This window comes from Athalia rosae, chromosome 5 (assembly GCF_917208135.1).
Source record: "Athalia rosae chromosome 5, iyAthRosa1.1, whole genome shotgun sequence".
In the NCBI taxonomy this organism is placed as follows: domain Eukaryota; kingdom Metazoa; phylum Arthropoda; class Insecta; order Hymenoptera; family Athaliidae; genus Athalia; species Athalia rosae.
In genome coordinates, this window is record NC_064030.1 from 5,770,506 (window position 1) to 5,798,073 (window position 27,568).

At 42.2% G+C, this 27,568-nt stretch overlaps 3 protein-coding genes and 1 long non-coding RNA gene across 7 annotated transcripts; 2 read left to right on the forward strand and 2 right to left on the reverse strand.

Moving 5' to 3' along the window:
• The first annotated feature begins 5,038 nt into the window (after positions 1-5,038).
• LOC105687979 (UDP-glycosyltransferase UGT5-like) lies at positions 5,039-10,110 on the forward strand. 2 transcript variants are annotated; one of them, XM_048655697.1, is made up of 6 exons: positions 5,039-5,181; positions 6,928-7,315; positions 7,397-7,719; positions 7,797-8,019; positions 8,103-8,322; positions 8,446-8,799. In XM_048655697.1, the coding sequence occupies exons 2-6, from the start codon at positions 7,039-7,041 to the stop codon at positions 8,726-8,728; spliced, it is 1,326 nt and encodes a 441-aa protein (XP_048511654.1). In that variant the 5' UTR covers positions 5,039-5,181; positions 6,928-7,038; the 3' UTR covers positions 8,729-8,799. The 2 variants fall into 2 exon arrangements, with proteins under 2 accessions (XP_048511654.1, XP_012259384.2); XM_012403961.3 differs by lacking the exon at positions 5,039-5,181 and adding an exon at positions 5,255-6,806 and having other exon boundaries at positions 8,446-10,110.
• Positions 10,111-12,147: 2,037 nt separating this feature from the next.
• LOC105687997 (nose resistant to fluoxetine protein 6-like) lies at positions 12,148-17,505 on the reverse strand. The gene is made up of 11 exons (XM_012403986.3): positions 16,906-17,505; positions 15,831-16,069; positions 15,505-15,710; positions 15,338-15,420; positions 14,989-15,194; positions 14,082-14,420; positions 13,775-13,971; positions 13,167-13,293; positions 12,886-13,075; positions 12,628-12,770; positions 12,148-12,528 (listed from the first exon to the last, which is right to left on the reverse strand). The coding sequence occupies exons 1-11, from the start codon at positions 17,345-17,347 to the stop codon at positions 12,391-12,393; spliced, it is 2,310 nt and encodes a 769-aa protein (XP_012259409.2). The 5' UTR covers positions 17,348-17,505; the 3' UTR covers positions 12,148-12,390.
• Positions 16,078-18,929, forward strand: LOC105688086. 3 transcript variants are annotated; one of them, XR_007278533.1, is made up of 4 exons: positions 16,078-16,423; positions 18,337-18,533; positions 18,618-18,770; positions 18,855-18,929. It is a non-coding gene; the product is annotated as an uncharacterized LOC105688086 (long non-coding RNA). The 3 variants fall into 3 exon arrangements; XR_007278532.1 differs by having other exon boundaries at positions 18,337-18,770; XR_007278534.1 differs by lacking the exon at positions 16,078-16,423 and adding an exon at positions 17,671-17,796 and having other exon boundaries at positions 18,337-18,770.
• On the reverse strand, positions 18,291-27,509 carry LOC105687961 (nose resistant to fluoxetine protein 6-like). The gene is made up of 12 exons (XM_048655696.1): positions 24,495-27,509; positions 24,144-24,424; positions 23,830-24,068; positions 22,281-22,495; positions 21,833-21,903; positions 21,353-21,558; positions 20,392-20,718; positions 20,121-20,314; positions 19,834-19,960; positions 19,399-19,588; positions 19,095-19,237; positions 18,291-18,424 (listed from the first exon to the last, which is right to left on the reverse strand). The coding sequence occupies exons 2-12, from the start codon at positions 24,364-24,366 to the stop codon at positions 18,311-18,313; spliced, it is 2,049 nt and encodes a 682-aa protein (XP_048511653.1). The 5' UTR covers positions 24,367-24,424; positions 24,495-27,509; the 3' UTR covers positions 18,291-18,310.
• Between the last annotated feature and the right edge of the window lie 59 nt (positions 27,510-27,568).

Here is a 27,568-nt window from a genome sequence, read left to right on the forward strand (position 1 = left end):
GGATAAAAAGATATCGATCAGCTGTTGGAATTCATCTTCGTCGGGGATAGGACGAGCTCCGTAAGCCGCTGAAACGAAATTCGACAATCGATATCCACTTGCGGAAAAGTTGCTTTCAAACGGAAGACGATCTCCATACATGCGCGGAGGAAAACGAACGTATGGAAATATTTCCTTTCGGGGATAATCAAAGAACGTTTCGGAGCTGCTGCTTTGTCTTTCGGAATTTCAAGATTTTTCGAAGATTCGTCGTGTACTCCAGAGGCGCCCTAGTTTCCTTTGTGGGGAAACAGAAGGATAGGAGCACGAGGGACCGAGAAAATGCTTCTGTATAGTATACGAATATAATGACAGTGTAATGACGACGCCGACGGGGACGCGGGGCTTTGGGCGATATAAGTTTCGCACAATACCGACCGGAAAATTAAATTCCAACGAGGCAACGCGTTCGACGCAGTCGGTTTCTCTCACCTTCCCGCGATACGTACGTATATTTCAGTTTCACCTTCATCCTCCCCCCTCCCCCGCGAAATATTTTTTATTTCCTTCGTCTAGCGTCAAAATTCATTGCCGTTAATCTCCCGTAATCAATCCGCACCTCTAATCCCGCTAATCCACTCGGCGATTCCAATCTTATTCCTTATGTACGTATAAAACGGACAGAGTTCGATATTTGATGTAATACGGTGTTAAAAACGTCGCCGTCGGAAAAGATACGATCATTTTAGCATATCCATCATCCGCTGTACGGAGGGGTATGGATTCCGGTGGAATCAAACGTCGGGTAAAGTCAACGGGGCAAATTTCGCCCAGGCGATTGAATAAATCAATTTTGTAGCTTTGGCTAAAGTCGAGAGAGGATGACGTGGGGGATACGAAGTGGTATGAGAAAGCAATAGAGATTTGGTTGGCTTATTATCACGTTGCCTAAATTGGCCCGCGGTATGAATGATAAATCTGGACTAGGCAAATGCAGTAATTAAACATTGGCTAACGAGTCATCTATATGGTAAACAGGATGGCTGGCTGCCTGCCTACCGCAGTTGCAAAGCCACCGCAATATCAAACCAAAACCCTGCAGTATCGCATTTTCTCCTCGTCCAATCGACGCGTACCCCTCCGGCTTTTGAAACAGATATTCAATTTTTCTTTTCTCCTCCACTCATTCATACGCTAATCGAGAATCTCAGATTATACGAATTATTCCCGTCGGTTTTGAAAATTTTGCACCCCATTTTCACCGAACTAACGAAAATATAAAGCCGAACAAACGACGTCTGTCGAAACTCCGCAGGTCTCTTTTACTTTTTGCTGCGGGTAGACTGATAATTTTGACGGAAGATAAAATACGGCAGATTGATAACGCGTCCGTTTTGGCCCTACGAGCGCTTTTCTCGATCCGCGTATAAGATACTCCTCTGTACGACGCTGCAGACTTGGGTGGCGTAATTTTGATTCGACAGGAAATGGTATGCTTCGTGAAAAGTACTTTCACCGGTCCATCAGCCTCCCGTGGGGTTCGCGGCGTAATATATCCGATGATGGGAAGGATTCTCGGCTGCCCTCGGAGCCCATTATTACCCCCACTTCGACCCGGCGGAGATGGAGAGTTTGACAAATTGTGTTCAGAGAGACACGCCGGTATATCGGGGCAAAATGGGTTCCATATATTTTCAAGATTGAACATTACCACGGGAATATTGCGCCCAAGAATTGAAAGTATTTTCCCTCGACCCGCGGTGAGAATTCGGCTTTGCAAAAGCGATGAAAAAGACAAGAAAAAAAAAAAACAGAAACGCAACACCCATTTTTCGATGAACAATCGGTGAGATCTGGTCACAAATTCTTTTTGCCCTCCCGTCACCGGATAGAAAAACTGGTATTTTTCTAACGGGTTACAAATGACTAAATATACACAGACGCGTGCACACGACATTATCGAGGGAGGACGTCAGTTTCAAAAAAGCTCACTATACAGGTGTATCGATGTAATTTTTGTGGGCACAGGTTCATCCGTATTTTATTCAAGTTCCGCACCTCTCGGAGACATAAATAATGCACAACGTCATAAAGAAATCCCATACCAGCCATAAAATTGATACCATAGATCACGCTCGACGAAAATATGTTAGATTGTAGAATTTTCCAGCGAGCTGCTCGACCTGCGAGAAAGCTGCAGGTTCGTGATATATACATCCCGCAACGCAGCCTTATCTTTGCTCACCGAATTCTAATCTTTTTTTTTTGTTTTTTTCATCATCAAATTTTGCAAGCTCGTCAAAGCCCCGAAGCTACGCAGCTGACCGAGGTATACGTCGCATGCAATTCGCAATATACGCCATTATATTTGTCGGGCTTCGCATGAAATTTCGATAAAGCGGCAAGACAGCGTGATTAGGCTATCGGTAGTGAGACGACGGTGGGTAGGATTTGACTTAAGGGAAACTTCATTAGACGTCGCATTGCCCGGAAACTTGGTAATTGACGACTATCAAATTTTGCGGTCGCTGCTGTTGAACCATGTATCTCAAAGTTCTGGAACTAACGGTTTCCGAGGTGGAAGAATTTTCGCGATTGGTGAAAAACTCGGTGAAAATAATGCGACGACATCCGCTCGCTAATTTTTATTTCTCAGTTTCTAATTTGCAGCCTGATTTCAAGCGCGGGATATTCAGGTGCGGCGAATGGTTTCGTAGTAAACGTCAAAAGCATGGATATCGAATTGCGGTAACTTGAAGAAAATTAGGCCGTTCAAATTGAGAAATATTTTCGCAGATATTTCAACTACAGAGGTGAACGTCTACGGCCGTAAGCTGCTATGCGACGCGAAGAGCTTGATTTTAAAAATAGAGAAAGAAAAAAGACAAAATTGTCGTCGTGGACTTTTGCAACCGGGAAAAACTCCGAGGGACTTCCGGTGGGGAGGGAAATGCAAGAGCTGCTTTAAGTTTGGGGTAAGAGCAAACTGCTGTTTCATGAAATGGATCGGATTAAATATTATTATGAGGAGGAATGAGATGTGTCGTACTCGCCTTCTTTACCTACCGTTTTCTTTCTCACGTCATTTCATTTTTCCATCTTATATTCCCACCTTTCTCCACTAACGCGAACACCCCCGTCTGACCAACAGTCTTGAAACTTTGACTCCCGCCCCTCCATCGATTCCTCACGCCCCCGAAGACATTGGCCCATTCATTTTTTATATTCGCTTTTATTTTACTTTCGTCGCAATTTTCTCCGCACACACCCACGTCTACATAAGATACGGTACTCCTCACATTTTTGGGAATCGGCATAAGGAAGCTTCGCCGCACATTCGAAGGTAACGCGATTTACTGCCGTTTGTAATGACGTGTTTTTTTTTTTTTGTTTTTTTTTCTAACGCTCGCAAATTTTTGTCTATCCGATTTTTGTCTGTTTCATCTGACATTTATTTCTCTTCAGCTCTTATAAAGCTGATTGTGAGTCGCTAACGACGCGCCGACGGTTGTACTTTCAAGTGGGAGAAATTTTGCTCGTGGAGCGACCTTTTCTCGACGACCGTTTCTTCAAACCCTTCGATAACAAGGGTCGCTCGAAGAAGTCGGAGAAAACTAGACCTGCAAACGATCAAACTACAACTACGATAATCATACCTATCCAAGAACGTAGGAAGCTTCTACGTCCCGTAATAAAAATCCTACCTACTCATTAACCTATTGCAGACATATTGAGCGAGTCATTAGTTTGATTCATCACGAGAATTGGTTCTTCCGTTCGATGTTTACATCCGTAGGCGATGAGCTTGTATTATCAACCTTTTTTCCTCGTACGACGATCATTCAAAGACTTCTGAGGAACGAACATATCCAGCTGTAATAACACGATAATTATTTTTTCTCCGAACTCTATTCGTACGTGTAATTTGTGGCAATGTGCATTCACATGCGTATTTGCGTAGTTATTAATGCAGGTTGTGCGCAAAAACAAGTGTTCGCGGAGCAATAATACGATATGAATGATCGGTTGTAATACGAGACTGTTAGGCGTACGGTAACTTATGCAACTGCGCAACTGAAAATGTAAAAATGATATACGGGTAGGTATAAATCTAAAAATTACATTTTTGAATAGTCAATTTGATTAAACATTTTATTATTGATCGCACACAGTACAGGTCGTTATAAATTCTGTTTTTTTGATTATTCCTCGACAGGTTGGATCAGTTACCGTTGAATAATTCGTCGGAATTGTTAGTGAGTTTCTGAAAAAGTGCAGCTGTAAATTTGATCCAGCGTTATACGTTTGTCAAGGGGAATCTGATCACCCCGACGAATTCTTAGCGTGGATATTATACGCCTTCTGATAATATCTCCGCACCCACGCCTAATTGCATTCGGAGAGACGCGAAAATTTTGCTAAATTCGGCTAAACTACGAAACGTGGGATTTTCTCGCTTGATAGTCAGCAGGCTCTCTGATTCATTTGCCCTTTGGTATCAGCGTTTTCACGTCCCGCGGCAATTACATTAAAAGTTTCTTTAACGGGCTTGAGAAGAGGAGATGGAGAAGGAGAGACTGCTGAAGAAGGAGACGAACGTTGAAGTTCTTTGCAGGTTCGAAACTGCAGAGCTTGAGTAGCAAAAGAAATGAAAAAGGATAGACAAGGAGGTATCAATGCTACTACACCGTAAACGAACGAATGAAGATGAAAAGAATAGAAAAATATTCTCCGACTCGTGGAAAATCTTCACTAATGATATCACCAAACGCTTTTATTTATATTCTTTCTCATCTCGGCTTAAGTATCGATAGAGTTGGCATTATTGTAGCCATTATTCTTGTTATTATTATATAACTGCCTCCTCTTGTCGTTCCGTAGCAATTTTCGAACGTCCCTTTCTATGAAAAATCGCATCAAGATTTCCTTTCCTCAAAATTAACGACCAAGGAATCAACTTTGGATCCCGATTATATATCCTCCGCCTTATTTATACCCGGGAATCCGAGCAGCCCGGAATCAACCCGCCCGCGGGAACCCCAGGGGTATATAAAAACCGTCGGGACGTCGACCGCTCCCAGGGTCCTTCAGGTAGCGGAAATCGGGAACCTACCTACCCCGCGATTCCAGCTAACTGCTAGGCGTTGCAACGTCTACCTTGATCGCTGACCGCGCGCTACTTCGCTTGAGGCTAACAAAACGGTAACTGTATTATTACTCGCTTCATTTAAGTTAGATAACGACAAGTATACAACGGGCAACTCCCGTTCCCAACGAACCATCCGTATACAACGTACACGAACCACCAGCCAACATGGAAACCAGGGAACCAGACTGCAACCGCTACCGTGTAACGTCGTCCTACAATATCCGCTACATCTCTCGCCTCCAGCCTAATTACTTCCCGCTACGATAGCTATAGCGGTCTATCGCAAGAAAGATAGCCTCTTTCATTTTATTTCTTATACCCTAGTTTAATTAGTTTCCCGATAATACCCGCTATCTCACCTCTCCACCGACCGGGGAGCGCGCCGCTCTTGTCTCTGTGGACCGCTTTGAATTCGATTCGAATTATTTGATATTTTAGATTCGGAACCCAGAATCAAACCACCGCTTGGGTCTGCCCTGCAGCGTATCGTGGCCTTGACAAAATTTAACTCCAACCATAACGTCATCTGGGTCTACGCGAAATTTTGCCGATAAATCAAAACAGTGATCGTACGATTTTCGTGTTCGGGATCACCGACTTCACGCACTACAAACACAAAATATAGTTTAGTCTAGCATTGAACGGCAATGACTGGTCAGTAGAATTATTTATCTCAAGTATCACGTGATTTCTCCAGACACATGTACGAATTAGGAACAACCTTTGAACCATCAATTAGATATTTCTGTTCGACAAATAACTCAAGAGTTATAGCAGCATAGATAAGTTCGATATACGGGGTGTCCCAAAATTCGCGCCAAGTATCTAAGTACGTAGCGTTGATCCACGTGAAAAATATGGAAGTCGAGGTAAAAAATATCCCAAGTCTGACGAGTAAAAAGTAACAGGATGCCAAATTTCCGCCAATCGGTGTAACGGTTACAGTCAACGGTGCGGACCTAGGACATTTCTCACCTCGACTTCCAGATTCTGGTTTTTCTCAAGGATCAACGCTACGTACGTACCTACTTGGCGCAAATTCTGAGACACCCTGTACGTGTGGTTACACGTACGTTCAATAGTATGCCTACCAACGAATGGCTTGTGAGAGATTATTAACATACGCTTGTCAAAAGAATCGCGAGGGACGATACTGTACATACCACACAAGGCAAAAGATCCTTGAAACGTAATATCATTACACCGGCAAGTGAATGATCTGCGATGTGTTCTTTTGTAATGGCTGCTATTATTTCGCCAATTATTCGCGATGAATGTACAAAAGTGACCGATAGATGAAGTAACTGTTATCTTCTCAATGAAAACCATCCAGACAGATTAAAATTATTATTTCGTGGCCTTCGGCGTTAGCAGGTCGTTGATGTATACCGTACGTTTCACTCGACGTATATATGCTGCGTCAGTTGATATTTATCAATTATGTGATCCAGCATGACACGGCGAATCGGATCAATCGAGTATATATTCCGCTTGAGAACACTAGGTCGCTTTGTCCGACTTCACACCGAAGTTCATAATCTTCGGCAGTGAGATCTCTCCGACCATGAAAAGTTTATTTAAAGTTAACACCGTTATTGCGCTTCTGTGCATTTTCAGTGATGTTGCGAAAGCGGCGCGAATACTCGCGGTGTTTCCCACCCCTTCGATAAGTCATCAGGTAATTGAGCAATGTCAACTCTATTCGAAAGTGAAAGAGTGGAAAAAGAACATCGCGAAACAGTGGATTCCGATTATAAGGAGTAATGGATTAACATATGTCTCTGTACTTCTTGAACTAGGTTGTCTACCGTGAATTAACGGTTGAGCTATCGAAGAGGGGTCATGAATTCGTAATATTCACAACCGATCCGATCAACGACCCTAGTCTCAAGAATTACAAAGAGATCGACATGCACCATACGTACTCGTTGATGCCGGACTTCGTTAAAACCAGTGAAACTACTTTCATAACCGATTGGTGGGGCACCGCGGAGTCGATATTGGAGCAATTTTTCTCACATCCGGAGATGCAGCGAATAATAGCCCCGAATAACACCGAACACTTCGATCTGATAATGCTGGAATACATGTCTTGGGAGGCGACTTGTGCGCTACACGATCGTCTCAAAGCTCCGATTATCGGCATTATATCTCTGCAACTGTTTCAATGGGGACATTACGGAATAGGTAATTATGTGAAGCACATTACACGTGACCGACGAATGTGTAAATCTGAATCCAATAATTCGCACATTCCACGTGACACAGGAAACCCAACCGCTCTGGCTTATTCTCCGACGGTCTTGGATTCGTTCGACTACGACGTGACAAGTTTCTGGCATAGATTGCGTCTTCTTTACGAACACTCCGTCCAGGCTTTTGGGCATCGGTTTGACAACATGCCACGTCAAGAAAGACTCGTTAAAAAATACTTCGGAGAAAACGTTCGAGATCTTCAAGAACTGAACGCTGAACTGAGCTTAGTGATATCCAACACTAACCCAATACTTGGCTACCCAAGACCCAATTTACCTATAATCATCGAAGTAGGAGGTATTCATTTGAAAATTAAGATGAAGGGTTTCGAGAAGGTACGACTTCCGCACACTGTTCGACCGATGTCTGCGAAATGCGCGTATGGATTTTCACTTTATTTTTCCTCCGTCAGAACGTGAAGAAATTCTTGGACAGCGCCGTCGAAGGGTTCGTCTACTTCAGCTTGGGATCGAACGTTAAGAGCAAACATCTACCCGAACACAAATTGAAGACTCTGATGTCCGTCTTCGCCAGTTTACCTTACAAAGTTTTGTGGAAATTTGAACTGGATACGCTTCCGGGCAAACCGGACAACGTTTTCATATCGAAATGGCTCCCTCAACACGACGTTCTTGGTAATAGTTTGACGATTCGGCGAGTGTCTTACTTTTGGTTCGAGTGACGCTGACGGATGGACAAAAATTCATTCTGATTCCAGCCCATCCCAATATAAAGGTGTTCGTTTATCAGGGTGGATTGCAGAGCACGGAAGAAGCTATCACCTTGGGCGTCCCTTTGGTAGGAGTTCCAGTATTCGGAGACCAGATATTCAATGTGGTAAAATTAGTTTCCGTTCGAATTGCTAAAATGGTGCATTTCAACTCGTTGCCCGGAGAGGAACTCAGGAAGGCCATTGTCGAGGTCGCCTCGGACCCAAGGTGATTATCCGTAGTGATTAAATATCGATAAAAACTCAAGATTAGTATCGTCAGTGCTGTTAATCGGACTGTCCGACGTTGATGGGAAGAATATTTTCAAGTAAAAGTACGATTGGTTTTCAGTTGGAAAGAGAGAGTAATCAAATTCAGAGAACTGCTGACTGATCAGCCGGACACGCCATTGGATCGAGCCGTGTGGTGGACGGAGTACGTCATCCGGCACAAGGGAGCTTATCATTTGCGCCCTAAGGCACGTTTTCTGTCGTGGTATCAGCGAGAATTTCTCGATGTGATGGCCTTCGTTATCGCGATAGTATTATTGGTCGTTTATTTGACGGTGAAAATTGTCAGAAGGCTTCTAGCGTATATTTGTAGGAAAGTGTGCGCGAAAGTAAAAACAAATTGATGAAATATTTGGTGTAATCCTCGGTTTGATCCGCATTTTTGTAAAAAAAAAAAAACCTCTTTTTTACGCAATTCGATCGATGATTTTTCCGGCGGGTTAGAAGGGGGTCGAAGCTTTCGGTGGTTAAATTCCGAATGGGTAAAGGGAAATGCGGTGGCCATCGGCAGATCGAGCAAATGCTCAGGCTTCGAATCGACGGAACAAATTAGTCAGGTAATTGTCAGAGCGCCTTCGATGATGTTCGTCGATTCGATATTTGAAAATTATTACTATCGTTAGCTAAAGTATTCCACGATGGTTACACCTGCACGATCGAATTAACGCGGTAGTCGGTACAATCGGCGTTTGCTTTTCGCGACCAACGGGCTGTACACAAATAGGCTTTATGCATTCGGCAATTATTTGTCGGGGAATTTTCCTTCATTCCACATCGCAATGGTATTCGATACGAATATTATTCAATATGCATCGAGCGCACGTTTGATTGCGCTCGACAATAATTGACGTTTGTCCGTCCTCTGTCTGCCCGTATGCGCGTGTTCGTCGGAATAAGCGAGCCCTTGCTGTGGCGTGGCGGTTGCCGTGTGAAATAAATCATATAACGCACGGGGAACCGCGGAGCTCGACGTCGACGTATAATTGTTAACGCCCGCCAGATTCGCTTTTATACATTACTCCGTATAATATAATATACATATACGCCGAATTCATCGATAATTATTGTTCAGTGATCTCATCGTGTACGGCTAATCAGCAGGATGCCATTTTGTACGTACCGATTCTCCCCACTTCGGTATACGTTACAGCGCAACCCTCTTCTCGTCGAAATAAAATTTTCCGCCCAAGGATTCGCGAAAAAGTTACTCGCAAGAACTTTGTAAGCGAAACCACCGTGACACCGGTACCTAAGCAAGGGATGCAAGAATCCTGGGACAAAAGGGAGCCGAAGAGGTGCACGGGGGTCGGAAACTGGAGGAAAGCGAGTGCCTTTTAGGAGCTTAGAGATTACACTTGGAGCGAACGAGCGACCTGCAGCCTCGGAGACGTGAGACGCGTGCGGCGGAAACTGCACTCGCTGTTTCCCACGAAGGATCTGCTCAACTCAACTTATAATACGACCGGGGTTTGAGGGCATCCAGCCAGTCAGTCCCTTCCACCGTCTATTCTGCCTCGATTCGTATCACGTGGAAGAGGAACACCCTTCGAAACTGAATGCCTCGGCAGCTCTTCGTCTTCGAAAACTGTACGAGCTACTAGCCACATGCTCGGTTCCGTTGTATCGTCACCAGCTGAGAGACCTCTATAATTTACGCCCTGCTCTGGATTGCTGTCGTTTATTAGGATTGAATAAACATGACGGGATAACATCGCGCGCCAACGAACCACCTCGAGTTTAATCAATTATTTATAATTATCATTCTCTTTTAGGGGGATCTAGAAATAATCGCGGAGATCACCGACGAGGTGTTACAGTTTTAACGAACAACTTTTAATTCTCCTTGAAAGATATTTTCGTTCGATATAGGGTTGCCGCTACTTTCCAAACACGTGTCGCGAGAAATGTGTGCGTATGGAAAATGTGACGATTTTCATTACGTTGAAATTCTAGGGTTTGTTCGGTGATCTAATTAAATTCTCGAAGGCTTAGGATCCGACGATCCACCTGAAACTTGTATTGCCTCAATCTCTGGAGACAATCTTGTAAATAATTGTAGTAATTACCGAAGAGTCGCAGCAATGCAAGGGACAATGACAAGATAAAGAATGGGGTCTAAAGAGGGAGGATTGAGGTAAAGGGAACCCACAGTATTATTTCATTAGCAAAGACGATAAATTGATTGATAATATTGGCTCAAGTATTCCTCCCAACCCCCTGGATCCGAGTATCCTGTAATTTCTCTTTTTCCCTTCTTTTCTCTCTCTTCATTTCTTCATCCTGAGAGATCATTTTCGCGGAGAAGATGAAAACTTTTCTTCGCATCGCGTGCGAAGCAAACTTATTCTGGCACAGTATTTGTTTATCTCAAACGAACGAAACTATGAGGATATTCAAATTTTCAGGATCAATTACATCTCTCGCTTCGATCGCGTAGCAAGTGTGCGGTGGTGGCGAGGGCGACAGACATTGTACAGACCTTTGTACCGGGTACAGAGTATCTGTACCCACATAACTTACTAGGAACAATTCAGGATCGCAGTATACAAGTATGCCATTCAAAGCTTTACCTAAATGAATAACTAACTATGCAAATACGACAGGAGGACGTTCAATGTTTCTCGCTGTCCTTCCCGTCGACGATGTCTTCGTATCGTTGTCATCGCTGCGTCTCGACATGCTTTAGATGGGGAGAAAGACAAGAGCTGGAACATGCCCGTTAACCCTCTTCGTATTTGGCTCTGTTATTTATACATGAGAAACACTTTCGAGGTACTTCGCCCCGCTGCTGCCGCCGCTACTTCTGACGTAGCTACAGACTACTACCCCCCGCCTCTTCAACTCCCTGTAACGATGATTTTACGGTTACATGAACGGAAACGAATTGGCACTCGACGCTTTTCCTTCGCCCTTATCGCAACTGCCTTCAGTTTCAGCGGTTTCTGTAGCTATCGTTCGACTTTGGGCGAGAGAGCTCTTTGTTAGGGAGGAGATTTGCTTTTTGTCGAATTAGAATTGAAATTTGGCCGGGGAAAGTGAAAAGTTTTTTCGGTTTTCGTGAAAAGAGCGATCCCTTTAAGAATCGTTGGAATCACGACGATGTAACGGTGGCAGGTGTGCAACCCGCAACCCTTACAGACGAAGGAAAAGAACCACCCCCGGCGTGTCTCTAACCAAGCAAAGTAGTACGTGGCCCGTGTATTTTAGTTTCGACGAACGACGCTATTTATTTTGGCAACAGAGAAGAGTGGCGGTGACTGTGACTGCGACTACGACGTGGCAGCGCGTCTTTTTCGCGAACTGCGTCCCGCAAAGACGACGTCGGTTGTACCCCGGTACGATGTTCGCAGTCGACGCACGTTCACGCGACGGAAGCACACGGCATGCTTTGTGTACTCCGTTGAAATCAACAATGCTGTGGTACCTTCTAGGGTACGAGAAATAACCAGCCTACTAACGAGAACAGACGCGACGCCGCCTCCAACCCCCCTTTCACCCCCTCGCTCTTTCTCGAACCTACCAGAGTCCGAATATTCGCGAAGACAAAGAAAATTCAAAGGAATATGTACGTTCGCCAGCCTGTTTTCTTCGAAAGGAATCTTTATCGTAGCCAACTTGCCCAAAACGATAACCGAATTTTTTAATTCTTTGAAGAGACTCGAACTGATCATTTTGACGTCTTCTGTTCCGCTGCGTGAATCAATTTTTTCTTTCTTTCTTGGAAGGTATACACAATTGGGATTGAAATCGACGAGGCTGTGTGTATTAAATACAAATATATCCGTTTTATTAGGTCGCGTGAATATTAAAACACGTATCATTCAACGCCATTCACAGAAATAAATATCTACTTACAATATAAAACATATATACAATAAAAACTCACTCATTTGTCTCTTTTCCACCACTGTGATATCGCATTGGTAGTCATCGATGCTTATCATATTATGTACCCTATTTGCACTTTTTACAAACTAATGAAACAAACATTTTAAATTATGCGAGGCTACTCGGCTTTCTTCACTTCCGTTTTCTGCTTCGTGAAAACGAGTTGAGCCAATTCCGAAAATGGCGCTTCGATAAAGAGATGCAGCAGAATCGAGGGACCCATTACGAAGGCCACTTCACCAATCATATCTTTTGCCTGCGATACAAAAAAAAAAAAGCACAAATGAAAACTGTTCGGTATCATCGATCGACGGGTCGAGCAATCAACCCCCTCATCTGCACCGGTTTCACTTACTATTGACGGAATGTCTGTGTGCTTAGGTCCTCTCATATATCCAGCGAAACAAATAAGGATACCCAAGTGAAGCAAGAAAACGGAATACGATATTCGCGCCAAAAACCTCAGGACTCTGCTCGAAAGAACTTTGTTGACGTATCCTGAAACGCGAACAGCAAAGAAATGAAATGACAACGTCGCCAATATTCACTTATCGGCTCGTCGCAAATAGGAAACAAAAAAACAAAAAAAAAAAAAAAAAACCGCCGAACAAACCTCCGTATCCGTGATGGCAAGCGAAAATTGTCCACGATATAGCCACTGCCCAGACTGACTTATGAAATGCTCCGAAGTAAGCGTGCCTCCAGGTTCCCAAAGGATAGTCGACCGCCAGATATCCCAACGAGCCGAAAAGAGGCCAAAATAATCCAAAAGCCGCCAAGGCCCAACCGACGGTCACCTGCGTCTGAAATTCAGAATTCAACGAATCTTGATACGTTCTATTTCTGTCGCAGTGAATGACATATTTTCGAGCTAACAGTCAAATAGCTGCCTACCTTTGATAGGCTGACATTTTTGTAGTTGTGCATAACGTATCCAGTTGCGATTCCTATCAAATACGGCATAGCCCTCGTGTGCGAAACGAAATAGAAAGTCTTAACGTATGTGAGAATGGCAGTGTCGCTGAGAAAAAGAAAAAGAAAAAAACGATTACATATAGATATACGTACGTATACGTGGATAAAAATTCAAGCAGTCACATCTTTATGGTATATTAGTTACAGTCGTAATATTAACATCGAAGTTTAATTACGATATAGAAGGTGGTGCGCGGGTATTCCGTTCCAAGTTCTATGTTGAACTCTATGGAGCCCAATGCAATTTAATTCGTTGTCAGACAGCGGCTCAACTTTCCCGACACAATGCCGATTATGCGCTACACTATACCGCCGTAATCGCGGTACCCGCGTGTTGTACACTTTCTACTTGTGTTATGCACCTCGCTTTAAACTCGCAGTTGGATAACCGAGTCCCGCGTTCTCAACGTAACAGAGATTTCAGCGCAATTAGCGGACATTGAAATATCCGAACGACTCGGGTGGTACATCGTCCTTCATCTATGCATCGTTCGATACAATGCAGGATACCAAGTCGCACAACTTACTCGGAATGGATGGTTATCGGAAGCCCCGGTAATCGCTTGAAGACAATCGTAGCGTATTGTCCGGCCGTTGCGATCCCGGCCACGCTAATTAACAGAATCGATCCCAATTTAGGGTTTCGCCAAAGTGGGACCACGAGAAGCGGCGCCAAAAGGTACAACTGCATGTCCACCGAGGTGTACCAGGACTGAAGTAGACACTGAAAAAAAAAAAATTATATAAAAAAGATGGGAAAAATGATTAATCGTATTCCATCGATGCACCCCGATGGGATAACTTGAACATCAGTTTTTCTCCGATGAAACTCACCAAGTGGTAACCTTCGCTGTCGTTGTAAATGTAGTTATTGACGTATAAAACGGTCTTCCACCAGTTCCATTCGCAGGCAACTTTGTTCTCGCCGACCTGACGATTCCAGAATGGCCCGTTTCCAATTCTGTACATAATCGATACGTAGAATCCGATGACGACCAAGAGAGTAGGCGTCAATCTGAGGTATCTGGTAATCGCACTCTTCCAGTGATTCACCGTACGCTTTTCCAAGCCCGGGATCAAATTGTAACAACGCACCAAACCACCGATTACGAGAAACGTATCCACGGGAAGGAAGAAGTTCCAGAGAAGCATTAGCAGCGTGTATTTCTGGGTCTAGAAATTTCATATTTAGTCAACCAAGTGTGAACTTTACGTTTCCAAATCTGCGGTACGAAGTTAAACATTCGCAACCCTCGGACGTTTTAGGATTACCATTGAGATACGTAGATGCTTTTAACGCGGATTAAATCAGTTGATTTGCAAAGCAGTTACCAGTACAGTGAAACGTTAACATAACAACCTCTCGGTATTCAAACTTTAGCCGCATACATTTGATTTAGCTAAATAACTCAAGGTGGTTATTATCGAGTAAATTTCTGTTTAAAGAAAAAAAAAATAGTCATAATAATTATATTCAGAATAATTTACGAAGGATGTTTTTTTTTTCTCCGAAAATTGAATAACTGTGCGTGTAATTATTTGCATTGACGTCTGTTAAAGTTAACCGTCGTGTAAGACGTATGTCGTTCAATCTTTTGTGAAACCCGGGACGTAACGCAAATGATTCTAGTTATTTACATGCTTTCGAATTTTTTTTTGTGCTCGTAATTGTATATGCGAATGATCGAGCTAATCACGAGGATCGATTACCGCGTACGAACGTAGGCGGTTTGTTTCTTACATTGAAAAAAGTAACTTTGTCGGAGTAAGGGTTCGAGGCGGCCAGCAGTGCCTGATGACCCATAACGACCCATAATGACGAAATTCCTCGCATCCCGTCCAAACACTCTATTTGCCTGCTTGACTTACTGGGCGAAAAGTCGGTGAGCTTTTTCCACGAACGCTTCAGGGAGAACGCTTCCAATATCTTAGTGCTAAGTTGTTTTTCTAGAAAAAGTAAGAATCATGAAACACACGAGTACTGACAAGACCACGCTTTTTTTCCACTCGAACCAAAATGGTGACTCAAAATTTTTGATCGAAAGATTTTTGTTCCAGCAAATTCGACAGCTTGTCAAAAACACATTTACCTTCGTTCTGGATGTTGGTACCGTCGGGTCGATCGTTAATCGTGCAAACGATCACCGTGAATACAATACCAAGTACGCTAGATCTGTAGAAAAGTACATACGAGTTTATGAAAACTATGCCGCGGGGGCGAACGCAGAGTGTGAAGAATGAAGAAAAAAGGACTCACAAAATGAGCCGGTCTCTGAGAGAAAATTCTGAGGGTTTCGCGTTCGTGTAACAATCCTTGGCGTGTACGATAGCCTTGATGTCGGATCCTGGAAAAATTCGTTTCCCGGCGACGTTCATCATGATTTCAACGTCCATGTTCGTACATGTGGCCGGTACGCACATGGCCCATTCGATTCGTCCCGACCTTTGCATGGGCAAGGTCCCCTGAATTTGCGAAATAAATAAGCGGTGGATAAAAATTCGCAATTTACCAACTGAAAAATCGAGCAGATGTTCATTTGATTACAAATGTTCTTCTGCGATACGACGTTGCACGTCACTTACCATCGTCGTTTCGTACGTTTCCATAGTCATTCTACCGTACGTCATGACTCTAACATAATTTTGGAGCGCTTCGTACGCGGGATGGGTGTCTTTCACATCCATATTATAGATCGAGGTGAGACAGTATTGCGGTTCAATATCTTGAGCCGTTTCTATCCAAAGACACTCGTCGAAGTCTCCCAGGCTTCGTATGTTTCCCATCAGAACACCGTGGGGAAACTTTGCGCTGGCATCCATCACTGTGCATAGGAAATAGAGGCGACCGGTGTGAGAAAAATTGATCGTTATCTTTTGCGTCCAATTCAAAGACCGTATGAAAGTGATACGTCGTTTTCTACGCTCGGGAATCTGTCGGTCGTATCAGATAAGATTACATCGATCGCCGTAGTCACACGTTTATTCAATACTTTTCGCGAACCTTACCAAAGCCGTTGGGCTTACCGCTTCATTTACCTTACGTAAGAAATCAAAAATATTTATACGGTGAAAATTGATAAGTTGCTCGGTGAGGAGAGAAAAAAAAATTTATATGTGGGTATACGCGCATACACGTCGGACCGATCGATGCTCCGATCTGATCGTAATTGCGTAAGGTAACTCTCAAAGTCTGCTGGATACCATCAGGCATAACTACCAGTTTTTACTTTCTTTCGCGTTACGTAACATACGCCAGAGATCCGAGTAACGATTTCTTACTACTGAATGAATCGCGTGCGCGTGGGACACAAAATATTTATATATAATGACAAAAAAGCAAGAAAAAAGAAGTAACGTATCGCGTGTATATATATCTTTGTTCGATTGACACAGTTTAGTCATAATTATGTATTTCAAACGGGTACGAAACTTTTATTATTTCAAACGCCTGCACTGACCGTCGACAATTACGTCGATGCCTACAACTGTCACTTTCGTACCGGTTTATCGGTAATCACGGTGACTTTCACGCTTGAAGTGAAAAATAAATTTTACCAAATAAAGGAAGATCGTTTCCATTGATAACTATGGCCATAATTTTACCGCCGACGAATAACGATTCAATGTGAAATAGCAAAGGGCTAAAGGAATTACTCACTGCGAACGGCCCAGTCGGTGTAATTATTCAATTCCCTTAGATAAATCTCCGTGTCTCTTCGACAAGCGGTTCCAAGGCCATTTGGAAGCGGCACTAACGTCGAGACCACCTGGGTAATCCAATTTACAGGGGCACTGGGTCGCGGCGTTTCATTAAACAGTTCAACTCGCATTTCAGGCACAACGTGATCTCGCAGTGAATAGTTATCTTCGTCTTCGCTTCGGTTGATTTTTTGTTGAAATGCATGTTTCGGGGAATCGGCGGTATCGTTGCAAAAGAAATGTATACCACTCGTTACCACGGGAGGTAGTCGAATAGCGGAGCCGCTGTTTGAATCGTCACTGTTCGCGGCACTACCGCAACTGTCCAGAATAACATTACTCCGTACGTGCAGTACGTTCAGACACACACCGTGTAACACCATCAACCAAAAGGCACGCATTTTGACTGAGGAATTGTCTGAGAGAGAGCGTCGTCTTATATAGACTCTTTAAGATCTAAGGGCTTACATAAAACTCACTGACAGCAATCCCCAAACAGGATAGTCGCTACTCAGTTTCGGCTAGTGGCAGCAGGAAACAGAAAACCTCTCCCTCTCACTCGGACCGATTGCTTGGGAAGAATAGTCCTACGAACTAGTCGACGACCAAACTAGTCGAACTAGGCATAGAGTTGGGCACTTTCGCGCGCAGACTGGCCCCTACTAAAATCATTCACTTCTTATGGTTGTGGGTAAACACCACTATTACTGGATTTGCTACTCACTGCGGACAAACCACCTCGCCAGGTGGTTGCTAGACGGTTATTCGAGTTACCGCTTGCCCAACATTCGACCAACAATGACTGTCTCCCCCTACGCCTGGGATATTATATGTCCTCACATAGCCTAGGGTAACGTTTGAAAACATACCAACATCGCTAAATCAACAACGTAGGAAACTTCCGATCGTTCGATTTTCTATTATGCCATCGAAACCAGAATTCATAACTATGTCTACGTTTCTGAAAGCAGGTGTTTTTTTTTTGTTATCTACTCGTCATTTCAACATTTTTTGTATTTTTTTCTCCCCCTGACTCGTCATTTTTTCATCCGATAAAAATCGCGCTGCGAGAATTCCGTACGATTTCTTTCATTTTCCAATAACGTGGATAATATCGCCGGAATATATGTACATACAGCTAGCTACCTTATGTTCATAACTTCGGTTCTGCTCTGACATAAGTTTTTCAGACTGCGCGTTCTTCGATAGATTTCTTAATTACAGGAAAATTTGTAACATACCGAAGTATAAATATGTAAGTCGTGTATAACGTGAAGTAGAGAAAACATGCAGAAGGTTTCCATTTGTTTGATATTAACAGGAAATTACGTTCAATACATTAGATACAGCGATAAATTTGTTGTTTATTTTCTTTTAAACAATTGTTTAGTTACACCAAACAAAGGGAGCTCAACAATCATGTAAAGCGGTAGGGATACTATAAAGATGAAAACGAAATCGCCCAGGAAATCTCGTATCTGAAACAAAATCATGATAAATTTGACGATACGAATGTACCGATAAGCATAACACCGCGGATGATCGTACGAGATACGGTCAACGGAATCAAGAATCTCGTTGAATTTGGTAAAACTTGAACGAAGAAGATGATTTTATTTCAACACGAGGAATAGCGGTAGCTGGAATCCAGTTTTTCACGAAATTTTCCAGCATCATCTTTATGACCTCCCGTTTGAATGGGAGACCAATCTGATGGTTCCGAGGTTGAGTCAAAAGTCCGAATATATCAACGTGCAGCTGGTTATTTCGTAATAAAATCGGATGCCATCCTTGACCAACATTAACAAAATTTTTTAGCTAAATGTGAGTGTGTACCGACCATACTACCCTTTCACTTCTACAGAACCGATAAAATAATAATTCGAAAATTATTGTTTATCATTTCAGTCGAGTCTGCCCGATTGCCCAACGAATAAAAGTTCTTCCTGTTAAACGAAAAAGGAATAAGGAGGAGAGGAAAAAGAAAAAAAAAAAATGAAAGAAACACGTGACGAGATCGATGGTTCGTTGCCCGGGGTCGACATTTAATGGGTGGAATTTTTAATTGTCTAACTAAAAATTCCCGTGGGCTGCATACCGATATCAACGTGAATAGATCAACCGCGATGATACAAAATCATCACTTACGGTTATGTAGACATGCAGTTGCTTGGGTGCTTGAAGAACTGCCGCATTGTAGAGCAGCACTGCTAAATGAGAAAGGTAAATCGAGTAGCTCAAGCGTCCGAGCAACCTGAACGTATTGCAGGACAAGAACCTGTTGACCAATCCTGGTAAAAAAAATAATAAATACAATAAAAATGAATTGCAACGTATGCAACGAGTGGACGTCACAGTGGGGCAAACAGTTGAACTCGCGCGATCATTATCATAACGACTTTGTTGCGATTCATTCTCTTTCATTTCGTCATCCGTGATCTTGATCTCTTACCTCCGTACCCGATGTGACAGGCGTAAATGACCCAGGCCACAGAGACAGCCCAGGAGAAGCGATGAAGACCTCCGTAAAGGGCCGACTCCCACAGATTGAAGGTATGCCGAAACGAGGTCATGTTCCTGGCCCCGTAAAGAGTCGCGTACATAACGCCTAACGATGCTATCCACCCCGCGGCAACCTTCCACTGTTTCGTAAACGTGAAATACACGAGAAAAATAAAAACAACCAATCAAATTATTTAACGTAGGTACTATAGACGTGTTCTCCGTGTAAACGGCGAACTTTTCCGAAGTTCAAAAATGGAATTTCCATTTATGGAAATTTGGTAAGGCTCACTTTGTGCATAAATCGACGAAGTATAACGCAACGGGTATAGAGACTCCGATTCGAGAACATTCTTATCCCAAAAACAACAATTAAATATCGTACCTTTGAAAGGGACGCATTTTTCTTCTGCTGGAAAATGTAGCCTAACGCAAGTCCGACGAAATACGGTGACATACGGTTATGGGTCGCCATGTAAATGCGATGCGCGTACGAGTTGAGAAGTGAATTTCTGTTTGGATATGAGAGATAAAGAAGTTAATAAAACGAATACAAAAGAAGAATTATTCTCACATTCAGCCAGAGACGTTACATAATCTTGATTTCTGTAAATAAATGGAGCGTATCTTGGGCTCGCATGTGCAATAAGCTGCATCGTGAAATTACGGTACCTAAAGGTGAACATGTACGTTCCAGGAAACTCGTTTATCCAGGTGGTAACGAAGGGTAGGGCAACAGACACGATCGTCGCGAACGCGATGATCGATCTGCCGAAGAGTTTCCATTTCCACAATGGATACACGAAAAACGGGGCCAACAAAAAGAGCTGCATGTCCGTTGACAGGTACCACGATTGCAGAAGACACTGAAAAAAAATTTGACGAATGAATAGAACCGAGAAACGAGGCCAACATTTGATACGAAGAATGATTGAACGATCACCTTGTAATTGTGAGGCATGTAATTATTGATGTACAACAAATTTTGCCACCAATATTTTCTGCAAGCATCGGAATTCCTTACGACGTAAAGATTCCATTCGGGTCCCGAATCTAACCGATCGAAATACGAAACGTAGAATAAAATGACGATGAGATAAGAAGGTGTCAGACGAAGATATCTCTGAAGGCTGGATTTCAGCAGATTAGCTCGACCCTGTGCGAACTCCTTGGTCAAATTATACGAACGAAGTAGCCCACTGACAAGAAGGAAGGTGTCCACGTTGAAGTAACTGTTCCACATCGGGTAATAGACAAAATCGTCGTGAGTCTGTAACATGATTTTTTCAAACCTGGTATAGGTACGGCTGCGTAAGTTTACCATTTACCTTCATGTCTTCGTGAAAGAAATAAAAACTATTTTAATGTTAAAAACATCTAGATTCGAAAGAGTTTATCAAATATGTTTAAGCATCGGGCACACGGTTCAATTTGGCTTTCTCCGGAGAAAGTCTTCTGGATCATCGCGGTTGCGGCTTAAATAAGTTTTCAAAACTATTTCCGAGATGCTCTTGACGACAAACTTACGATCGTTAAATTAATACATGATTTACATAAATTCGTATTTTTCTTTTCTTTCCGGTTACTCTTTTCAACTGAGATTTTGCGTTCGTTATTTTGTTTTTTTGTTTTCTATATTTTTTGCTTTCATCTTTTATTCAAACCGTACATCATACCACTTACGTGGCAGACATTGCTTACGTTTTGGTGCGTAATAATGTGTGAAATTTCTGCCTTGCTTTTTTTCAATAAATTTTTTTCATCGTTTTTAATTATCTTCATAATCTTGATTCTTTACTTTTGAAAACAGCTCCTGCTTTTCTACGTCAATTATTCATTTATTTCTTCAGACTCGGTGCGTCATTTACGCAAAACTAATGTTCCCACATCCATCAAATTATTACCTTTATACTTTCGAGCTTATTGATGTAAGCAAGCTGGCCAATGAACATGGTTTGGTGCGTCATTATGACCCAAGCAGTCGACAGGGTTCTCATCCCTTCCAAGCACGTGATCGAGTCATTCGGGGGTGCGTCGAAATTCGTCAATTGCTTCCAATTGTCAACCACTGAGAAGGCCCGTAAAATTTTCACAAGGACTCCGCTTCTTTCTGGCACAAGGTCAAGTTCAATGTAACGTTATTCATCTAACTCGTGAGTACAGACATATTTGCCGGTCATCGGTGTTCTTTTATATTCCTATTTTATTTATTTATTTTTTTTTTTAATTATATATCGTGTCATTGCAAAACATCGATGACCTCAAGTAATCCATCATTGAATGCAACTATAGAAATTTGCTAATTACAAAAGAGACATAATAAAAATGGAGAGAAAAAAAAAAAACAATTATAGTAACTAATCGAAATTTCGAAACTCACTCACTTTGAACATTGCCAAACTGACAAGAAGCCGTTCCAATTATTGTAAATATTACAAGGCCCACGAATATCGTTCTGTAAAAATGATACGTACATCGTTGAAATTTCCGTACAAACGAGACTAAATTTAATCTCAATGTGCAGTCTGATGAGCAGGGATGATCATCGTTTCGGTAATCAACGAATATCACCTGTTAAATTTTATCTTTAAAATCATCAATAAACCGCACCTTCGTGCAACTGAACGTTTAAACTTGTACTCAGCCTTTCACCGTAGCCACGTGTTAGAAAGTAACAGTTTATAAGCAATGATGCTCGTTCAAAAGGGCATTGTAGGCAGTGCAGGTTTTGTGAATTAGGTACACCGCATTGTGCGACAGACGTACGGTTGCACGTACGTGCCGATGCCCATCTACCCCTAGATACGTATTCAGCTATTGGCATTATCTTACGTTACGAAATAATCGACGATCGTGAAAGGTTTCGATCGAGATGCTGCGCTGTAGCAAAGATCATCGTCCAGGTAAACGCCAACCTCTAATCCGACGTCAACGGTCGCTCGTTCGATTGCTTCTCTGGTCAGGATCGCGATGTCGTTAGTCGAGCACGTGGATGGAAGACAAACCGCCCATTTGCCGTATGAATATGTCGGTAGGATATGGGTGCCCTGGAGAAAAAGAGAGAAGCAAATTGATCGCTTCGATTATCGTCGGTCAATATGAAATTGAATCCCTGTATTCGATAATTAATTAGTTTGAATTGAAACGGATTCGCGACAGTACGATCTACACCGGTGTGAATCTCTGATGGATCGCGATGAATATTTCATCGTGACTCATTAACAATTAACGAAGTAAGTTTTTGTTGGGGCCAAGATCTGACCGCGCGTCGTGTTTCCGACTTTGAAATATTACGAGAGAAAAAATGAACAGTGTAAAAAATCACGGTGGCTGAATATTTTACAGTAATTTTGGTAATTCCCGCGATTTGTTATTTTGACCTCTCGCCTAAATTTGCGCATAGTACACGATTAGCAAATTTAATTAACGTATTTTTTTTTTCTAAATTTTTTCCCCGTATTTAACGTTGCGAGCAACTCGATTCTCGGGGCAAAGGAAGGCTTGACTCTGACAGCACGCGATCTTGTCTTGCGCAACCGGTAGAGAAAGAGAAAGCGAAAATGCAGGCGGCTCTGACATAACGCCTCTGTGCTCTCAATTCCAGTTCCCAATTCATACAGGAGATGAATGAACTCGACCGATTTCATCGATAGTAGTTACGATGCAATAACCGGAATAGCGTTGTACCCCGTTATTGAGATCCACACTCTCTGTCATAATTTTATCGGGAAGCAAAGTTTGAACATCTGTTCGGATTCCTCGTCCGGAAAGATAATCGAATCGAAATCTTGGATTCTTTTTTTCTATCGTTGGTTTCGATTTTCCCTTGATTTTTATCCGTTCGACTACGTGAGAAAAAAATCGTATCGCGCGCGACTAGAATAGCGGCTCGGAATCGCCCGACAACAAAATCGAACATCGTTTTCGCGACTGTAACATGCCGGGAACGACTAGGAGAGCAACGAAAGGTCGTCGTACAATCGCCGAGAATCCGACGACCGGCACCGCAGTATTCTAGAGCCGCATGCCGGCTGAAGAATATATTCGCACGATTCGTACGAACTGGCGAGGAATCGATCGACCCACAAAAGATAATCCGCGGCCGCGAGTTATCCAGAAATATCTGCCCAGACCGCGAACGGAGGTAGCCGATAATTTTGCGAAGTCTCATCAGTCGGGAATATCCGACGAGAGGCTCGAGATTCGCGAGAGGGCGCGATTCGAACGTGTGCTACTTTTCTAAAAGATGTTTTTGCTTTTTCATATTGGCTAATTATTGTTATCATTGTATTGAAATCGTGCCCGCTCCCCGTTCTCTATCTTTACTCCCGAAGCGTCGATGATGTAATCATAAATACTCTGCTCTGTACGAATTACATACGTTGACCCAATCGTCGCCGAGTTCCAGCATCCTTCTACCTGCCGTTACGAGATCGACGTACTTGTCCAAATCTTCGTTATTACTTCCCGGTAGCTGGGAGTACGTCAATCGAGCCAAACAATATTTTCCTTGATAATTGCCGGCTGGATGCTGGACGAGAAGACATTGATCGAAGTTACCCATCGACCTTATGTTCCCTGACAGAATTCCCGATGGAAATTTGGCCGTTGCGTCGATCACTGGAAACGAACGTGCGTCAAGTTTTTACAAGCATTAGTTTTGTTGTTCGTAACTGTTGTTCAGGAAATACGAACTACTTAGCGCCCAGAAATTCGATGCGTTTTTTACTGCTCTCAGGTACTCCAGTGTATCATTCCTGCACCTTTCGTCGACGAGAGATGATATCGGCTCCATAAATCCTGTTATCTGAGTCATCCATTGCGTCTGTTGTACTTCGCTGGAATTCACCGAGGACAAACAGATGCTGCAGACGATCCAAAAAACTATGAAATTATACGCTATCGTTGAACTCCGCATGGCTTCGATTTTCACGGCTTCGATTTTTTCTTTTCGCTTCTATTTCTCCCCCGTAACGCTGCAAACCGAAACATAAATTATTCATATGTTCGTCATTATCATATCACTTTTGTACTTTCAATGATTACTTTATTTTTATGCAAAGGAACGAAATCTCTGAAGAGTATTTAAAATCACGCGATCGTCCAATAATACTGTAATCGTTTGTATCCACGTAATCGGCAACACAAGGATGTCCTCGCGAATTCAACGAGCGCGTTTATGCAGTGATGTAAGAAATTTTACAATACTTTTTTACGAAACCCGCGGAAACATCGGATGTATTACATTACTATAAACACGATAACGTTAGACTGCGTCTCAGAACATATCCTCGTCACAGCATCCTCAAAACTGTCCGAATATATTCCGCGGAGAGACGCAACAATTAGCTATACGAGTTGGAAGTGCGCGGTTGTATCACCCATTCGGCTATACAAATATAACGAAACCGTACGTTTAATTTTTAGCAAACACACCTCGGTGTATATTGATTGTCTGCCTGACACATGGTAGGTATAATATTTGGCGTAGGTTCACCGTCGCAAATCTGCGACAGTGTCGCAGTGAATGGTGAAATATTCAGAAATCCATGGCTGAAACATCATAGCCCTACACGAGTGAGCCGTGGTTCGATAATTAATGCATTTTCGCGGTGTACTCGTCCGACGCGATGTTAGATTCCGAAAATTTTTAACGTCTATGTACGCAGCGTCGCCATGAGTTGAATTTGAAAACCGTCCCGGCCGAATTATATGGTCGCAAAATATTAAATATTAACTTTATTCGCATCGCTAATTCAGTCATTGGTACACAGTCGAAACTAAACTCACCGCCACATTCTTTCGCAACGTTTTCCTCTTCTTATGGGTGTACAAAAAAAAAAAAAAATGAGAAAGAAAAAATACTATTTGCGCAATATTTTTTTTCTACACAATTTTACACATCTTTCGTAAGGTATCGACGAAAAACGTGGAAATTCCGTTCAAACCAAATAATATCTAAGGATTCGAAAGTTTGAAGCTTGCACAAACGCTTCTGGTATTCTTCTTTTTGGAGAATCGGTCCAAGATTGTTTATGATCGACACGATAAACATAAGATCACGCTGCGGATCGATCCGGTTATACCGAAATTGAAGAAAAAATGAATACGATATTCGAAGAGTTACGTACGTTTGGGAAAAAACTTGCTGATTCGATGAAGAACCTTGATCTAAATTGCATGCCATTAAAATAACTACACATTACGAAGCCAATAACATCTACAAGTTCATCCAGAGGAGATTCATTTTCCCATTTGCATAGAGATGAATTAATCGATGAATTATTTATAAAACTATCTAGTGATAACGACTAGATAACGAGGCGCAGAGAAAGCTTAGCAGACAATGGCGGCACTTTTGCCAAGCTATTTCAGAAAATTCTCGCTTTTTCCTTAGATAACAGACGTTTTCACAAAAAAACGAAGACCCTAAAAGTATTGTTTCTCACAACTTTGATTGAATTATCAATTGAATGACACCCTCGACTTCAGATCTATTTCAAAAATGTACAGGTATTTCTTTACATTACATTATTAACGATTATATTAATCGAATGTATCGCGTGACAAAGTGATTTTGCGATATTCAATCACGCGAACATTCCAAAAAAATTTTCACTAGTGGCTAGACGATCTATGTAATTGCCCGGAAACGCTGATTGGGTTGTATACAAATTTAATTTTAAAGTACAACGCAATTGAAAGAAAAATAATTAATTCTGATCAAGTGTAGCGGTGACCTATGGACGACCTTCAATTAATGTTCGTAGGAAAACAAAACTGAATTGTTGTGGAAATCCTTCAGAAACTGCGACTCCACCTTCAACCCCAGGATGAACTGTACAATAGATCTTATCCTTTAATCGTCGAGTTACACGGCTGCATTAATTAAAAAACAGTTTATTTTCTGCGCGTTGTCAGTGAGACAATGTTTCGTTAAGTCGTGTGGAGTAGAAAATTAAAAAAAAAAAAAAAAGTATTAATAACAGTCCTTCAATCGAGATTGATAGGTAATATCTATCCAGTATGCAAAATTTTCTATTGGGGTTTTTTATAAACTTGGACATTCAGACCTACGGCGAGTTGAGCAGGTAGAGGATTTAATATTATACTTCAGAAATTATTCCGTTTTTCATTATCTGGAATAAATTATATGCATTTGAGTCAATCTGACCGAAGAGCACGATAACCGGAATCATATTGGAAATCGCGTGAACCTGAACCGCTGCACCGACAAATCAATTCGCTGATACCACAGATAAAATCTTCGAACTTGAATAACTAGGAGCAGATGTTAACAAGCGATGTAATAATCATCGATGATAAAAAATGACACATTTCTTAAACCGTTGTGCTTCGTTTACGTCCAGAATATGCATTGATTGGAAAAACTCATGAGCTCATTCGAATTTTTTACTGCACAATAACTGGTCAGTACGAAATTCCGTGCATCTGAATAAGATTTTATGAATTGAACTCTGTACGTTCGTGCGGGAATCGGTTCAAGAATTTTTTTGCAAAATGTACGAATGCTGCGAGGTTGTCATAACTCATAACGCATCGCAACAGGGTATATTCTTCTGGAGAACGCAATATGCATGCGGGAGCATAACTCTGGTTGCATGTGGTTAGGCGATGTTTAATAATTTTGGAGGAAAAAAAGCCTTGGAATATACGGGAAAGAGCGTGGGAGAATTCACCATTTCGCACGCATCTTTCTTCGTTGCGACAGAAATCTACGGAGAATTCTGAATCATTGGAAATTATTTGGCGAGTAAATTGTCGGTCAGAATTTTTTTTTAGTCATAGAACATTCGAATGATCAACCGATCGCGGAATCGTGACGCGTATTGACGCAGGCCATCGGTTGCACAATTTTTTCCGCGACAAGGTTTTTTTTTTTAGATACGTTAATGAAATGCCCAGTAGCGATATGGGGTATGAAAAATCCAGCGCAGGTATTTATACTTCTAACGATAATTCAGGCACCGTTGACTTACCCCTTCTCTTGTGCGAAATTATCATACGTGTACAAATCATTGTATTAATATTCAGCGATTTATGTTTGCAGAAGATTTATTCTTGGGATCCAAAAACTTGCAGATTTACATTCGAATCAC

Coding starts and splice junctions, on each gene's coding strand:
- LOC105687979 (XM_012403961.3), top strand. CDS start 6,693: ATGAAAAGTTTATTTAAAGTTAACACCGTTATTGCGCTTCTGTGCATT. Junction 8,020..8,102: donor CCCTCAACACGACGTTCTTG/GTAATAGTTTGA, acceptor TTCTGATTCCAG/CCCATCCCAATATAAAGGTG. Junction 8,323..8,445: donor GAGGTCGCCTCGGACCCAAG/GTGATTATCCGT, acceptor ATTGGTTTTCAG/TTGGAAAGAGAGAGTAATCA.
- LOC105687997 (XM_012403986.3), bottom strand. CDS start 17,347: ATGCGTGCCTTTTGGTTGATGGTGTTACACGGTGTGTGTCTGAACGTA. Junction 13,972..14,081: donor ACAGCGAAGGTTACCACTTG/GTGAGTTTCATC, acceptor TTTTTTTTTCAG/TGTCTACTTCAGTCCTGGTA. Junction 13,076..13,166: donor AAAATGTCAGCCTATCAAAG/GTAGGCAGCTAT, acceptor TCTGAATTTCAG/ACGCAGGTGACCGTCGGTTG.
- LOC105687961 (XM_048655696.1), bottom strand. CDS start 24,366: ATGCGGAGTTCAACGATAGCGTATAATTTCATAGTTTTTTGGATCGTC. Junction 20,315..20,391: donor ACATGCCTCACAATTACAAG/GTGATCGTTCAA, acceptor ATTTTTTTTCAG/TGTCTTCTGCAATCGTGGTA. Junction 19,961..20,120: donor ACGTACATGTTCACCTTTAG/GTACCGTAATTT, acceptor ATATCCAAACAG/AAATTCACTTCTCAACTCGT.